Source organism: Balaenoptera ricei (genome assembly GCF_028023285.1).
Source record: "Balaenoptera ricei isolate mBalRic1 chromosome 2 unlocalized genomic scaffold, mBalRic1.hap2 SUPER_2_unloc_3, whole genome shotgun sequence".
Lineage (NCBI taxonomy): Eukaryota > Metazoa > Chordata > Mammalia > Artiodactyla > Balaenopteridae > Balaenoptera > Balaenoptera ricei.
Window position 1 is genome coordinate 211,666 of NW_026777417.1, and position 16,558 is coordinate 228,223.

The 16,558-nt window shown below is 46.1% G+C and overlaps 1 protein-coding gene and 1 pseudogene across 1 annotated transcript; one reads left to right on the forward strand and one right to left on the reverse strand.

The window, feature by feature from the left end:
* Window positions 1–277: 277 nt before the first annotated feature.
* LOC132358168 (myosin-13-like) lies at window positions 278–14,000 on the reverse strand. Its single transcript, XM_059912011.1, has 11 exons — window positions 13,797–14,000; window positions 9,183–9,326; window positions 8,943–9,099; window positions 7,090–7,117; window positions 6,173–6,284; window positions 5,049–5,141; window positions 3,569–3,632; window positions 3,379–3,477; window positions 3,167–3,274; window positions 928–989; window positions 278–589 (listed from the first exon to the last, which is right to left on the reverse strand). The coding sequence occupies exons 1-11, from the start codon at window positions 13,998–14,000 to the stop codon at window positions 278–280; spliced, it is 1,383 nt and encodes a 460-aa protein (XP_059767994.1).
* LOC132358170 (UBX domain-containing protein 4-like) lies at window positions 10,590–12,275 on the forward strand (annotated as a pseudogene).
* Window positions 14,001–16,558: the final 2,558 nt, after the last annotated feature.

Genomic DNA, 16,558 nt, shown 5'->3' on the forward strand with positions numbered 1-16,558 from the left:
GACCGATTCATTTTCCCCATGGGAAACTCTGTATCAATGTCTCTACATTTTTGCCAAAATTTGTTATTTTTAATTCTCTTGATTATAGGCCTTCTAGTGTTTGTGGAGGGGTACGGCGTTGTGGTATTAATGTGCATTTCCATCGTGACTAACGATGTTTAACATCTCTTCAGGTGTTTGTTGACCATTTGTATGTCTTATCTGGAGAAGGGTCTTTTCAAGTCCTTTTTCCATTTAAAAAACTGGGTTGTTTGCGGGGGCCTGCAGCTCCGCCGCCCTAGCCGGGTCCCGGCAAGCGCTCGTCCTGGCGGCCTTGGCCTCGCTGAGTCCAGCCTGGAGCGGTCTCCGCGCCGCAGGGGCCCGCGCACCGGGGCATCGCTAGCGGCCTCGCAGGGGCGCCGCTTCCTGCCTCGCGCTCACAGGAGAGGGGACGCCCGGCCCCAGGCGCCCGTGCCCGGAGTGCCGAGACCGTGCTGTGCCGCGTGGACGCGGCGCCGGCCGGGAACGACCCCTCCCGTGGGTCCCTGGCACCCCAGCGGCATCCGAGCGCAGAGCGGAGGGCCGCGGGCCGCAGGTAAGGGGACGGGGGCTCGTGGGGGTGGGTGGAGGAGGGAACCACGACTCACACCAGAGCTGTTCGGCACAGTCGCGGAGCCCCCTAACCTGGCGGCCGCAGGAAGGGCTCGCCTTTGAGTAGAGGCTTTGAGGACAGGCCCGAGCCTACCCTGTTCAATTTTACAAAACATCTGCTTGTGTAAAGCTCGCTCCCGCGCGGTTTTCCCAAGTAGCCAAGTGCCCCATGCGAGGTATCTGCAAGGAGAACCTGAGAGGGCCCGTAGCCCTGAGAGACTTGCCCTTGGCTTATGGCAAGGCCAAGGGATTTATCCTGCATGGTGATTTCTCCTGCTGAGAACCCCCAAACCCCACTCTGGCCAGCTGGCCCAGCTCTGCTTCCTGCACGTCTCCAGCCCGGGCCGGCCCTTGGACACCTGCTGGGATGGGAAAGGGAAGGGTCTCAGAATTTCACCTTAGAAACTTGCCAGGGGGCATGGATTGAAAAACATGGGGGCCATTCAGGCAGCAGAGAAGGGAGAAGGGCACCTTGCTGCCCTTTCATTGTGGAATCGGTGGCACTTCTGCTGAGAGGGGCCTTTCCATGGGGACCGCATGCAGTGTGTTTGGTGTCTTGGAACTGAAGAATTAGAACCTGTACAATTTTCAAATTATGTGGTCCTTTAATTTAAAAACAAAACCCCTAGAACCTTTGCTTTATAAATTGAGGTCTGAAAATTGAAGGTCTGTTTTGCTTCCACTGTGACACTATATTAAGAAATGTGGATTTATTGAGAAAAGAGTCAGAATAGAGAAGGAAACAGAGAACTCAGAGGTACCACTGTAGTTTGGCAAAGGCTGGCGGGAGTTAATTTGTCAATGCTGCTGGCTTTCAGTAGCCTGCAGCCATTCTCCTCCTGCGGCTGAGGGGGTATAAAGCTGTACTGGGTTGCTCTACTCTTCTTTTGTAGAATTCCAGCTCAGAGCCATCTCTTGATGTATAAGTATTTCGCAGACTAGGTTCCCAGGCAACTCCTGGAGGGCCAGAGGGGTTCCTTCCTTCATTATACCTGTCTGTTTGAATGAAAACCAGCAATGACATATTTTTCTTTAAATCTGGTTTATGGTCTATCATCCAAAAACCAGATTAGCTATTTCCGCACTCTCTCAATAGGCTCGAGTTCCTGGAAACTGAAACCTAGAGAGGGTGGAAGAGTGCCCGAGGGAGAACGGGAGAGCCTGCAGGGAACCGTGACTCCTGGGTGTTTAATGAGCTTCCTAAACAGCATGGTCATTAATTGGCAAGTGATGACCTTAAGGAGAAACTACTGGTGAAAATGTAAAAGCCTTTTGTTAACAATGTGCCCACCAGGTGCGCACCTCATGGAGTATTTTCATTGCATTTCCAACACCTGGGAGGGTGTTGGGCAGAGGGCAGATGTTTAATAGATATATTGAATAAGTTCAATTACATACAATTATATCAATGGAAGGGTCAGCAACACTATGAGGTTAGGGTTAGGGTTAGGGCCAGGGCCAGGGTCAGGGTCAGGGTCAGGGTCGTTAGGGTTAGGTTTAGGGGTTAGGGTTTAGGGTTAGGGTTTAGGGTTTAGGGTTAGGGTTAGGGTTTAGGGTTTAGGGTTAGGGTTAGGGTTAGAGGGTTAGGGTTAGGGTTCGGGTTAGTGTTAAGGTTAGGATTGTTAGGGTTAGGGTTTAGGGTTAGGGTTAGGGTTAGAGGGTTAGGGTTAGGGTTCGGGTTAGGGTTAAGGTTAGGGTTGTTAGGGTTAGGGTTTAGGGTTAGGGTTAGGGTTTAGGGTTAGGGTTTAGGGTTTAGGGTTTAGGGTTAGGGTTTAGGGTTTAGGGTTAGGGGTTAGGGTTAGGGGTTAGGGTTAGGGTTAGGGTTAAAAATGCAAGTTCTGGGGTTGGGCAAATCTGGGTTCAGACCGTCGTTTACAAACTGTCTTCGTGCAAATCGTGTGTTATTTTTCTAAGACTCAGCTTCTACCTTTATGAAACGGGGGTAGCAGTGGTGCTGATCCCAGAGGTTTTGTTGAGGCAAAGCTCTCTTCTCAGTTCCTAGCATGCGTGAGTGCTCAATGCACTTAGTTAATATTACGGTTATTGACCCTGGAGATACTCCCCAAAGCTAAAGGCCAGAGGCCTGACAGGTGTATTGAGGAGGTGGGTGCCTACTGTGAGCCGGAGGTGGCAGGTAACCGGAGGAATGGAACGGCTGCTGCAGAGCGGGACTGTTTTTCTCCTGCTTTAGACTTTTCTGTATTTTCTAGATTTTCTTAAAAGAACCATGTAGATGGTTTTGTACCCTGAAAACTTCCAACAAAAACTTTAAAGACCTTATCCATGCAAACATTTACTCTAAAAAGCTGGAGAATGGAACTGAAGGCCTATTTTGGAGAACTTTCTGTATTCCCATTTCCTGGAATCTTCTGAAATGGAACCAAGTGGGGGAGGGGTGTGATCTGTACTAATTCTCTGAGCTCTTGGGTCTAATCACTGAGCATCCCTGCATCCCAGCTTCCTCCTGAGATCATGGGTACCTCTCAGTTCATAAATTCAACAATTCCTTACGTAAGTAAATAAACACACAAAATACTTACATCAGTGGCCAACAGTTCCTCACTGTCATCAATACTGGCCACGGTGACCTCTCCTTGGCTCACAAAGGGGAAGTCAAAGGGGTTGGTTGAAATGAGAAGCAGGTCTGTGAAGCAGAAGGATCCCTTTAGCATCTTATGCACAACTGACTCTGAGTTTTTTTCCAATGTGATCGATTTGGAAGATGAGAATGATAACCAAGGAACTTACCCATAAGTTCCGGCTTCTTGTTTGACATGATTTGGTAAAAAATATAATAGCCTCTCTCACGGGATAACTGAAATGCCACCCTGGATTTTTCTAAGAGATCTAAGATAACAAAAAACGATGTGATTTTAGGGTCCCCAGGAGATGCCTCTGTGGCCAAAGCCAAGGTGCCAGATAGAGTGTTTGGACTCACAGGTTTCAATGTCCGCTGACACCAGCTTTCCTGTGGCTCCAAAGTGAATGCGAATGAACGTCCCCTGTCCAAAGACAGATTGAAAAACACAGTTATTTTCTTTCTATGGTACTGTAGCCAGCTTCTGTTAGGTACTACTGAGGATGGGTGGGCTGTGTAGGCTCACGGAGGAGGTGATGCCAGAAGCATGAGGACCTTCCTCCTCTCTGTTTGCTTGGCATCTGGTCCCCACGCCGGCTCAGCCAAGACTCAGGTAGCTCTGCCCAAAGCACCTGGCCCTGTTCCCACAGCTCTGGGGATGCCTGCAGGCTCCCTCTCAAGTCTCTGTTTGGGACCACCTCACACCTGACTGTCTCCTTGGTCTTTATCCTGCTCAAACTCTTTGTAACACCTCTGAACTGATAACCTGGTTGGACTATCTGACTTCTTTTTTGCCTCTGGATGTTACTTCTGAGATTTCTTGCCTCAGTTTTCCTTACTACTTACTACATGCAAACCTAGCCCCCAGGCCAGGCCTCCTGGCTCCCCAAAGACCCACTCAGCACTTGGGTTCCCCCAATCTTGGGGAGTGAGGGGTGAAATTATATATAGTATATATGTGTGTGTGTATACTCCCTTCTTACATCATCTGCTTAATTGGTCGCTACCACTCTGTGAGCCAATTGGAGGGCAAAAATATTGCCTTGCCTGTTCACCCACAGACCCTGGAATGTAGTACATACTCAGTAGTATTCTCAGTATTCTCTGAATGAAGCCTAAGAAGAGTTAATGAAGGACCAGTGTAGGTTTATGTGAATTATGTGTTCGCTCTTCAGGAGTTCTAGCTGCTGAATGCAAGTGCCTCTGGGTACTTGCTCTACTGGCCAGTGAAATTAGATAGGAGACTGGATACTTGTTTATTTGCCAGTGTCGGAAGTAAATGCCTCTTTGGTTGAGCTAATCCTAAGTGAAACATTGAAGGATGGGACATATCCTTCAGTATCTTCAGTATCAACTTCTTCCCAATTTTTGAGCTCTGCTGCCTCCACCAGGTTTTCCCTCCTCCCAGCACCTCCTGACTTGGAGAAGGTCAGATCTGCTAACTAACTTCACACTAAGGTTTTCATGGCTAATAAGTCAGTGGATACTGTTCAATGGACTTATGTATTTTAAAATGCTTCCACCTGAAGAGACCAATTTTAGCATAGAGAAGTCATTTTGTACTTGTGGAATTTGAATCTTGAATCCTTGTGACTTCAGGAGGCTCTGAGGTGATGCTGATTAGTTAGGGAAGGACAGCTAAATCTTCCTTCGGCTGGGAATAAGACAAAATGTTCTTTGAAGGGTTATCAGAATATCCCGGTTGGGCAGCTTGATCTGAAGCGCTTGGGGGTAGACTAAGGCCAGGTATATCCTAGTTTATGTGGCCATTTTTCATATTCAGCATTGGAGGAGAGGGTTTTCTTTCTGGGGGTCATTGACAATTGGACTGAGTCTTAACGAATCTCAAGGAGTTGTCATTCCTCACGGTCTTGACATTTCCAAAGGCCTCCAGGAGGGGGTTGGCCTGGATGATCTGGTCTTCCAGGGTTCCCTAATAATAAGTGAGAAGAGGAAAAGAGAGGACTTTGGACGTCTTCCGAAGTAACTTCCCAGTGACTCAAAAGTGTGGATGCTCTGGGAAGGTCCCAGGGAGAGATGTCGCCCAGCTCAGGCTGGTGGCAGGTACAGTTGTGCTGAGTACCCACAGGCCCATCCCCACCCCACCCAAGGAGGCTTCAAGGTCCCATCGTAGAAGGAGTCTTAGCACAGCATCAAAGTGGCTTCTGGCCACACCAGATTCCAGGTTGGAGCCCTACCCGCTACCTCTCAATCTCCCAGAAGGCCTTTCTTCTCTGATAACATTTTATCATAAATTATGGATTTGTAAAATATAGACCTCTGTTCCTGCATGCACCAGGACCCATTTATACAGATATTCGGGTTCAGAAGTAGAAACAGACTGTGAGCAATGAAAGTGACCCATATGATAGAAACAGTGGTTCTCAAAAAAAATGTTTAAGTTGCATAAAATATTTTGTGAGAATTATTACGTAGAAATCCACTTATAGAAAGCAGAGTTTTCACCTTTCCCCCTTCCCCACATGATTGCTTGCCTTTCTGACTTCAGAGCTGTTTGGAAACTACTGTCCAGCCCAGTGGTTCTCAAAGTGTGATCCCTGGACAGGGCATGAACAATGGGAACATGACAGAAATGCAACATGCCAGGATTTTGAATGTGAGACAGGAATTTCAGTCAGAAATTCTGGGCCTGGGGACCAGCAATCCGTTGTTAACGAACCCTCCTGGTGATTCTGACGTGCACTCCAGTTTGAGAACCACTGGCCTAAACCATTCCTTCTCCAAAGGAGGATGTGGAGTTGTTCAAGGTCACTCGGCTGTTGCTGATGGAGCTGGTGCTAGAGCCCGAGTCCACAAGGTGGAGCCATTTCCTGCCTTGCCCCGTAAACACCCCCTGGGGCAGGACCTCGTGCTGTGCACAAAGCCCTGCAGACACTTGGGGCTCACCTGGGGTTTCAGTTATACTCATTCCAGCAAGCCTTCCAGGTGCAGGAAGCTGCTCACCTGCATCTTGCCCGGCCGCTGCTCCTTCCTCTTCTCCCCAGTGACCGCAATTGCTGCAAAGTGCTGGATCACACGCTTGGTGTTCACTGTCTTCCCAGCCCCGGATTCTCCGCTGTTGATTTAAAAGTAAGTGAGAGGGACTTCCCTGGTGGTCCAGTGGTAAAGAACCCGCCTTGCAATGCAAGGGACGCGGGTTCAATCCCTGGTCAGGGAAATAAGATCCCACATGCCGCGGGGCAACCGAGCCCGCACGCCATAACTACTGAGCTTGCGCACCTCAATTAGAGCCCACGTGCCACAAACTACAGAGCCCACGTGCTCTGGTGCCTGCGTGCCACAACTACAGAGCCCACGCACTCTGGAGCCTGCGTGCCACAACTAGAGAAGAGAAAACCCGCCCGCCACAACTAGAGAGAAGCCTGTACACCACAGCAAAGAGCCCACGCGCCCCAACAAAAGATCCCGAGTGCTGCAACTAAGACCCGACACACCCAAAAATAAATAAAATATAATAAAGTAAAATAAAATAAAATAAAGTGAGATACACAGACATAGAGAACAGACTTGTAATTGCCAAGGGGACCAAGGAAAGGGGGAATGGAGGACAAATGGATTGAGAGTTTGGGATGAGTAGATGCAAACTATTAGATATAGAATGCATAACCAACAAGGTCCTACTGCATTGCACAGGGAACTATATTCAATACCTTGTGATAAAACAAAATGGAAAAGAATATGAAAAGGAATATATATGTATAACTGAATCACTTTGCTGTACAGCAGACATTAATACAACATTGTAAATCAAGTATACTTCAATAAAATAAATTTTTTTAAAAAAGTAAGTGAGCTAAAGGAGAGCAGAAGGAATGGACAGCCCCTTCCAAGTCATCATGGCAACAACACAGGTTACTGACGCGATGAGGACGGACTGGTTGTCTCGATCTAGAAATGCAGAAGGAAGCAGGACAGAATAAATAAACAACATACAGGCAGGATATACAAATCAGGCAACATTGGGGGTAGACAGAGCCCATGAGTTCTAGTTCTGGATTTGCCATTAACTAGTGGTGTGATGATTTGGGCATGTCGAATCTTCTTGGAGACAATTTGTGCAGATTTCCCAAATGCTGGATGTGTAACGTGGGCAGCATGGGAAGTGAACAGTGAGTCCCACAGTGTGGAAGTTATTCGTGTTCACAGATCTTTACCTCCTCAATAGCGCTTTCTTATCTCCCTTTTCAAAAAAGAGAGCAAGTCTCAGACTTAGAACTTGAAAGAAACCACAGCTTCTAATTAGAATTTATGGACACTGATTTGTTGTCATTGCCTTTTTCTTTCACCTTTACTTTCTACTTGTGGACAGTGACCGTGGTTTTCCATTTACAAGAGTGTTATAGGTTGAATTGTGTTCCCCCCAACAAACTAATATGTTGAGGCCCTAACTAACCCCCAGTACCTCAAAATGTGACCTTATTTGGAAATAGGGTCATTGCAGATGTAATTAGTGAAGATGAGGTCATACTGGAGTAGGTGGGCCCCTAATCCAATATGACTGGTGTCCTTATAAAAAGAGAAATTTGGAGACAGATGAGAACACAATGTGAAGATGAAAGTGCAGATCAAGGTGATGATTCTATAAGCCAAGGGATGGCAAGGATGGCCAGCAAACCACCGGAAGCTGGGAGAGTGGCCTGGACCACATTCTCCCTCTCGGCCCTCAGAGGGAACCAACCCTGCTGACACCTTGATCTCAGACTTCCAGGCTCCAGAGCTGTGACACAATGCATTTCTGTTGCTTAGGCCACCCAGTGTGTAGTACTTGGTTACGGCAGTCCTAAGAAACTAATACTAATAGTGATATTATTCTTCCTTTTTTTAAAAAATAGTTTTCCTCCAGATCAAAGGGCAGATTTGTTCGGTTCCTATTTTGTTTTTATTTTTGGCCACGCCACGTGGCATGTGGGATCTTAGTTCCCTGACCAGGTATCGAATCCGTGTCCCCTGCAGTGGAAGCACAGAGTCTTAACCATTGGACCGCCAGGGAATTCCCTATTCTTCCTTTTTGAAATGGACGGAACTTCAGTCACTATAAGGAAAGATTTTAAATATGCAGAAATGGCCAGGATTGCGAATGTGACATTGGAATGGCTGAAGTTTGGGCAACATTGTCCTGGATGACTTTTAAGCATCTTCAGATCTCAGATGCTTGCTTCTACTTCTTCTCTCTGCACCAAGTCAAATCAGGTGAAAGTGGAACAGACCGAAGTGATGTTAGGCATGACAAGGGTGACAGTATTACCACATCTCTGCTATTTCATCTGCTATTCTGGAAATTTAAGGAGGAGAAAGAGGGAGCCTGAGAAAACAGGTGAAGGGAAGTTGCTGTGCCCATTTCTCCAACTTTGCATTCCTAAGTGGCTACTAATATAGTCTCTCTTCCAAGTGTGCTCCTGTTGGGGGTTTCTTTGGAGTTGGGGGCAGCGCATCTCCTTGTGCTTCACATCCACCCCCAGAGAAGCATGTACTTAGTGTGGCTTCAGTCCCAAGCTCTGGCTTAAGAACCGTGACTGGTAATGGAAGATACTGCGCCCCTGGCTTTCCATCCTGACATCCTCTGAATGTACTGAGGTCACTTTGGTCATTGCACCGTTTGGATGACCAAAGCCTGTGAAGGGCTCGAGTAATTAACTAAGAACCAGTGCAGTTAAAGGACTTGAATACTTCACTAAAACTATTTTTTAAAATATGGATTAAAGAAATTACTCACCAGTCATCATGAACTGATAGGCGTTGTCAGAGATGGAGAAGATGCGGGGCGGGGCCTCCTGGTGCTTTTTGCCTCTGTAGGCCGTCACCACCTCAGGGTTGTACACCAGCAGCCACTGGTAGGGGTTGACGGTGACACAGAAGAGGCCTGAGTAGGTCTGAGAAAATCAAAATTCAACCTATGGATCTTGACTTTACTAAGAGAAGGAAATGGAATAAAGAGAGGTTGAAGGGTACTCGTGTAGATCATCCAGGCTGCGTAACGCTCTTTGAGGTTGTACAGCACTCCTGGCTCGTGTAGGTGGGTCATCATGGCCATGTCCTCGATCTTGTCAAATTTGGGAGGGTTCATGGGGAAGACTTGGTCACTGTTCAGAGTGAGTGTCTGGATATTGAGAGGAAAATCACATGATGAGTGGGAGAGCCGATGTGGTGACCTACCAGTGGGGTGAAAATGGTGAGATATTGTGGTGAGATTACCCCATTACCGTGGTTAACTTTATGGATCATTTCTGTGTCCAGAGATGATCTGTAAATAACTGTTCTTGATAAATCTAAGACTGGTCAAACTGTATAACCAATTCTGGTCTGATGCCCCCAAGTCAGCATGCTATTCTGTGTGCCAGAAGAGGGTTACAGGTGTGCAAAGTTATAGAGCCCTTCAGCCTCAGGGTGGCCAGGTGGAACTCAGGATGGCCAAGGCCACAGCAGCTTGCCTCTGTTTACCCCATTTGCTATGAGTGCTGCAATGAGATCAAGCTTGGAAGATTGGAAAAAACTCTTCCAGTGTATTCTGTAAATCTCCACCTCAATACCTCTGCTCATGTGGGTCCCTTTGTCTGGAATATATCTACATTGAAATTACATCTAGCAACCTTCAAAGCTCTTCTGAAGTGCCACCTCTTCCATGACCTGTTTCTGCTCTCCCCTGTCTTTTCAAGGCTTCCAGAATTCCTTGCACCGCTGCCCTAATAGTTAAAACATTTGGACTTGAAGCATGGTCCATGCCTGAACAGTATTTTGAGACTATTACCTAATTTTCCCCTCTCTGTTTTCCCTCCCCTTTAAGCATACAACTGGCACTCCATTACTCAGGAAAGGTAGAAAATAGGGCATAAAAGCGAGAGAGCCTGTAAGCCTTTCTAGCGTTTGTTTTCCAAAAGCCCGAATCCTCAGAAGAGCTTTGAGGGTTTTACCAAAAAGATAAAAGGGAGGAGATTTGTTGATATAGACCAAATCTCTTGAGGAAAGGAAGCCCTTCTGCCCCACCGCCCTAAACTAGAGAGAGAGGGACATCCAAAATAGCATAAGGAAGATGGAAAAATCTGTGTGTCCTGAAGGTTCAGAAACTGGGGCGCTCCTTCCACTTCTGGGACTGCAGGGCCTGCGGTCTCCCGGGCTCCCGCACGCACCGACTTGCCAACGAGACAAAGGACGGGGGCGCGCTGCCAATGGCGACGCGTGGCGTCATGCGTCGCGGGGCGCGCCGCGGCCTGCGTGCTTCATGCGTCCTGGGAGCCACTGATGGGCCCGCGCGCCGGTGCGGAGCCGGAGGCGGTCCGCGGGGGCCCAAAGACAGAGAAGGCGGGGCCGGCTCCGGGACCGAGGCGGCAACACGCCGAGCGAGCGCCTGTGCCCGAGGGCAGCGATGCTGTGGTTCCGGGGCGCCATTCCGGCCGCCATCGCGTCGGCCAAGAGGAGCGGCGCGGTCTGCGTGGTGTTCGTGGCAGGTGATGATGAACAGGCTACACGGATGGCTGCAAGTTGGGAAGATGAGAAAGTGACAGAAGCATCTTCCAACAGTTTTGTTGCTGTGAAAATCGATACCAAAAGTGAAGCCTGCCTACAGTTTTCACAGATCTATCCTGTAGTGTGTGTTCCATCCAGTTTCTTTATTGGAGACAGTGGAATTCCCTTGGAAGTAATAGCAGGAGGTGTTCCTGCAGATGAACTTGTTAGCAGAATCCACAAAGTCCGGCAGATGCACTCGTTAAAAGGTGAAATATCAGTGGCAAATAGTGGCCAGTGAGAAAGTTCAGTCTCTACTCCATCCACCTCATTTGATCAGAACAACACTTCTGAAAACTGTCAGTCCAGAAATGTAGAGCTCTGTGAGACACCACCCACTTCTGATACAAAGTCAGATTCTGCAACAGGAGGAGAAATTTCAGGCCAGGCCACTGTGTCTCCAGAGCCTGGTGGATGTTCAAATCAGAGACCTACAGAGGAGCTCACCGTCAGAGTGGAAAGACTAACCAAAAAACTTGAAGAAAAGAGAGAAGAGAAAAGGAAAGAGGAAGAACAGAGAGAGATTAAGGAGGAAATTGAGAGGAGGAAAACTGGAAAAGAAATGTTGGATTATAAAAGAAAGCAAGAAGAAGAATTAACAAAAAGAGTGTTAGAGGAAAGGAACAGAGAAAAGGCAGAAGATAGGGCAGCTCGAGAGCGTATAAAACAGAAGATTGCACTGGACCGTGCAGAGAGAGCTGCTCGTTTTGCAAAGACAAAGGAAGAAGTAGAAGCTGCTAAAGCTGCAGCCCTGCTGGCCAAACAGGCAGAAATGGAAGTCAAGAGAGACTCTTCCGCAACAGAAGGAAGCAGTGTTGCGAGAATTCAATTCCGTCTTCCTGATGGTTCTTCCTTCACAAATCAGTTCCCTTCTGATGCTCCTCTAGAAGCAGCAAGGCAGTTTGCTGCACAGACTGTTGGCAACACTTACGGTAATTTTTCATTAGCGACAATGTTTCCCAGGAGGGAATTTACCAAAGAAGATTATAAAAAGAAATTACTGGATTTGGAACTTGCCCCAAGTGCTTCAGTGGTACTGTTGTCAGCAGGAAGACCAACTACATCCATGGTACATTCTTCCAGTGGCGACTTTTGGACATTCTTGGGGACAGTACTTTACCCATTCCTTGCCATCTGGAGATTGATTAGCAACTTCTTATTTGGTAATCCTCCTCCTGCACAGACCTCGGTGAGAGCAGCATCATTGGAATCCTCAAACCTTGCATCCTCTAGCAACTCAGAAAAAAGGGAACCAGTCAGAAAAAGAGTGCTGGAGAAACGGGGGGAAGACTTGAAAAAGGAGGGCAAGATATATAGATTGAGGACTCAAGACGATGGTGAAGATGAAAACAACACTTGGAATGGAAATTCTACTCAACAGATGCAGTGTGACAAGTACAATATGTGCAGTAATCATTGTTTCTCTTATGATTTAATTCAACTAAAATTCTACTGGAGAAGTGGGACTGCTTTATGTTTTCCAACTCATCTACAAAGTGTCTCTTTATTCCTGCTTAGTGGGTTAAAGTTGTTTAACCTCAGATAAGTCAAGAGATAAAATAACTGGCTGCTAGGTCCTTGTATATGGTAAGCAACTGCTAGAAGCCTAAAATAGCAAAAGGTCTGCGACAGCCTCCCTTTATCAGCTTTCTTGTTTAGTATTTCATATGCCCATTAGCCCTGTGCTCTCAGATGATATGTTTTGTTTAGGGCTGTTTTGCTCCAGAACTCCTCAGCCCACACAAAGTAACTGGTGTGTCACTGAATAATTTGATCTTGAGTCAGAGCGTTTTAACTAGCCAATCAGATGATAATTTGGGTTTAACTTTTCTCTTCTTGCTCATCAGCTGCAAGCAAAATCTTGTAGTTTTTAATCTTACTTAAACACTGAATAAAAAAATCTTTTCCAAAAAAAAAAAAAAAAAAAGAAAAGAAACTGGGGCTTGTTTCTTAGCAATCCTTCAGGGGGGCAGTGACACCCCATGTGGTATTACTGAAAATGTGGCATGGCTCTGGGGAGGAGACCCCAGTAGTAACTCCAGAAAATTTATTTCCGGCCCTGTGAAAAGAAGCTGACACCAGAGGTTAAGTTTAATAATAACAATCATCATCATCATCATCGTCATCGTCATCTGTCTTGTATGCTTGAATTTGTGAACTGCGATTCATACCTACCATGTACTCTTTTTTAAAAAAATTATTTTATTTATTTATTTTTGGCTGCGTTGGGTCTTCCTTACTGCACACGGGCTTTTCTCTAGTTGTGGCGAGTGGGGGCTACTCTTCGTTGCGGTGCACGGTCTTCTCATTGTCATGGCTTCTCTTGTTGCAGAGCACAGGCTTTAGGCACACGGGCTTCAGTAGTTGTGGTGCACGGGCTGAGTAGTTGTGGCTCGTAGGCTCTAGAGTGCAGGCTCAGTAGTTGTGGCACACGGGCTTAGTTGCTCCGCGGCATGTGGGATCTTCTGGGACCGGGGATTGACCCCGTGTCCCCTGCATCGGCAGGCGGATTCTTAACCTCTGTGCCACCAGGGAAGTCCCCATACCCACCATGTACTCTTGATTCCTACACTAGATGATAAACTTTGGGGAAGCGGGACTGAGATTTGCTCATATTTGCAGAGTGATAGACACTGTGACCTAGACATGGTGTGTGTCCAGTAAGGATTGAATTGAATTGTGCTCTGTAATTCTCTGCATTAAATTAGGCATTGCCTCTGGAGCTCCCTCTGTAAGTCACTCTGCAGCCTAGAGAGTTCTATTTGGTATATTCGCCCATCCAGCAGCAATCTGTATCAATCTCTCCCTTAAACAGTCCAAACTCTTCCACCACCACCTTCCCCTTTCTCCAAAGCAAACATCATAAAAACTCTCAAAGCCCAAGGAAAGAGCCAGAGGAAAGGTATGTGCCATGGCAGTTTTTACCTGCGACTTCACTCAGAGTAGATCAATGTGAGTCTTGTTCTATCTTCAGATTCCTATGGGCCAGTATGCAATTTCTACTATTCTACTCCAAAGGCAAAGGGGGATGCCCATGTTAGCAAGGACATCTGAGATCAACACTTACCCGGTTGTCGAGGGTCTCGACTGTGACTTTGTCATTTTCCTTGCTCTGGATCATACCTTTCACATAAAATTCCTTATCATCCACTGCAAAGCAAGCTTTCTTAGAATCAAATGGGCGATTTGGAGCCTCGATTCTCTCCTTCTCTGATTTCCACAGGTAGGGAGCTGCTTCTCCAAAAATGGCCATCTCTGCATCAGAGCTCATGACTGCAGGGGCTGGGAAGACCAGGGCTGCTGAATCTGGAACTTTGGGGAGCTCCATCCTGTTATTTCCATTCAGACAGGGGGCCAGATTCAAAAGTTCCTGGGATTAACCTACGTTCTGAGGAATCCAGGACCTGGTATAGGGGCCTAGAGTGGGCAAGTGGGGGTGAGCTAAAGGAGATATTTTACTCCAAGAAAAAAGTTTGAGGGGACATCTCTTAGTCCAGCTCCAGGTGTGGAAGTCTAAACCAATTAGAGGAAGACAAGCTGAGCCTAATAAAGGAGGCCTCAGAAAATACTTCCTTAATTACACATCACATTTGAGCCTCATGATCTCGGTGTCATTCCCAAATCTTAAGGGTGTCTGAAAAGAATTACTGGAATGTTGATAATTCCTAGTAGAAAGTTCAGATAGCCCAGTGAAAAGTAATGACTTGAACATAAAGTACTGCCACACTTGTTTAGCCAATTACAGGCAACAAGGTGATAGGAGACATTATGGCCTAGTGCAATGGTTCCAAACTTTAATATGCGCCAGAATTACCTGGAGAGCTTGTTAAAACACAGATTTCTGGGCCTCACCCCCAGAGTTTCTGATTCAGTAGGTATGGGATGGGGCCTGAGAATATGCATTTCTAGCAAGTTCTTAGGCAATGCTCGTGGTGAATTCATCAGCTGATGGTGAATTCATCATTGTGGTCCAGGGACCACACTCTGAAAACTGCTGGTGTAGGGCCTTCTGACTCCAAGAGTGGTCCTTGAACACGTTGCATCAGCATCACCGAGGAGTTGTTAGACATTCAGAATCTCAGAACCACCCCGCATTACAAAACCAGAATCTGCACTTTAACAAGATCTCCAGGTGATTTCTAGGCATAGTAGAGTTGAGAAGTACTGGGCTTAAGGCAGGGGTCTCCAAACTTTAGTTATGTGTAGCAGTGTCGGGGTGTGACAAACAGTGTTTAATTAAATACCTGCTTTAGAACTCACTGCTTAGCGTGTGTGTGTGTGTGCATGTATGTGTATGGTGTGTTTATGTATCTTTCTGCCTCTCTCTCTCTGTCCACCCTCCCGCTCATCCCTCCCGTCACTTCTTTCCAAACCATCCCCTTTCATAGACCTTCTCTGTATGTGTTTTCCTTGCTTAGAAGCTAGAAAAATTTGGCTTAAAGTCCCGGCACTGAACTTGGTCAAACCACTTAACTTCTTTGGGCCACTAATTTCACTTAAAATGAAGAAGCAAGCCTAGTTCATTTCTAAGGCCCCTGCAGGTTGTGTGACTTTTCTGGTTCCTTTTCCTCATCTGCATTTGCTTTTCCTGTTCCCTCTGGACGTCTTCCCGTATCCTTCCTGACCCTCTACTTCTTTTCCCCACAACTCTTCCCTTTCTCCCTTTCTTTCTCTGCTTTTTCCTTTCCATACATTCTTCTGTAAGTGACCATAAAATGGAGTTCAATTACACACATGTATCCCCATATCTCTCTTAAGAAATAGGTCATATGTTTTGAATAAAGCCTTTTATGTTTCCTATTAAAAGTGGGAAAATTGAACATTTTATGGTTGTCTCTTGGAACTTCCCCCGCCCTCAATCTTACACTTTATGAAATTACTCTTCATTGGTAACTGACTGTTGTTTCAATATCCCTCCTTGAGATTCTGGGGGGATCTAGTCCTACAGAAAGAGGAGCAACTGCTTCCCTCTGGATCTTATTCAGGATAAGTTGCATTTCGATTTTACTTTGGCCAGCGGCTCTGCTGAACCATCTGTGTGCTCGTGGTTAAGTTTTCATAGTTAAGAGATTGGAGCTCAATATAGCACCGCAAAGAGGACCTCTGGCTTGCAGGCTTCATGCGGTTTAAATTTTCTCAGTTACTGCCTGGTGGAGAGGAAGAATTCATCCATATTGTTTCCTCATCTGTGAAGATAGTCCCTACTTTTGTGGCTTAAGTGAGTTTTATGACAGCAGCAGTTCTCAAGCTTTGTTTTCTCAGAACCCCTTCACACTCTTAAAAACCATTGAGAACCCAGTGAGTTTGGTTTATGCAGGTCATATCTACCAATATTTATGGTATTAGAAGTCAAAATTGAGAAAATCTAATTCATTTAAAGTTCCTATCAAATTCATTGCATGTTAACATTAATGACATATTTTTATGAAAATGACTATATTTTCCAAAACAAAAAAATTAGTGGCAAGAGTACCGTTGTTTTTCATTTTTGCAACTCACTTTAATGTCTGCTGAGTAGAAGATGGATGGGTTTTCATGCTTGCTTCTGTATTCTGTCTGTTGCTGTATGGTTTTTTGTTTTTTGGTTAAACTAGATATAGAAAATCTTTCACAGATATATAATTTGGAAAAGGAAAGAGTATTTTAATTGCCCTTTCACATAATTGTGGAAATTCTTTTTAGATACTATACCAAAACTTGACACGTGGTAGTTTCTGTGGTAGTTCCTTAAAGGCTAGTTGCAATGTGGAATCTGAAACCATATCAACAAACATTATGATCTGTTGGTCTGTGTTGAACTTTGAATGAAACTTTTACCCATGTGTAAAC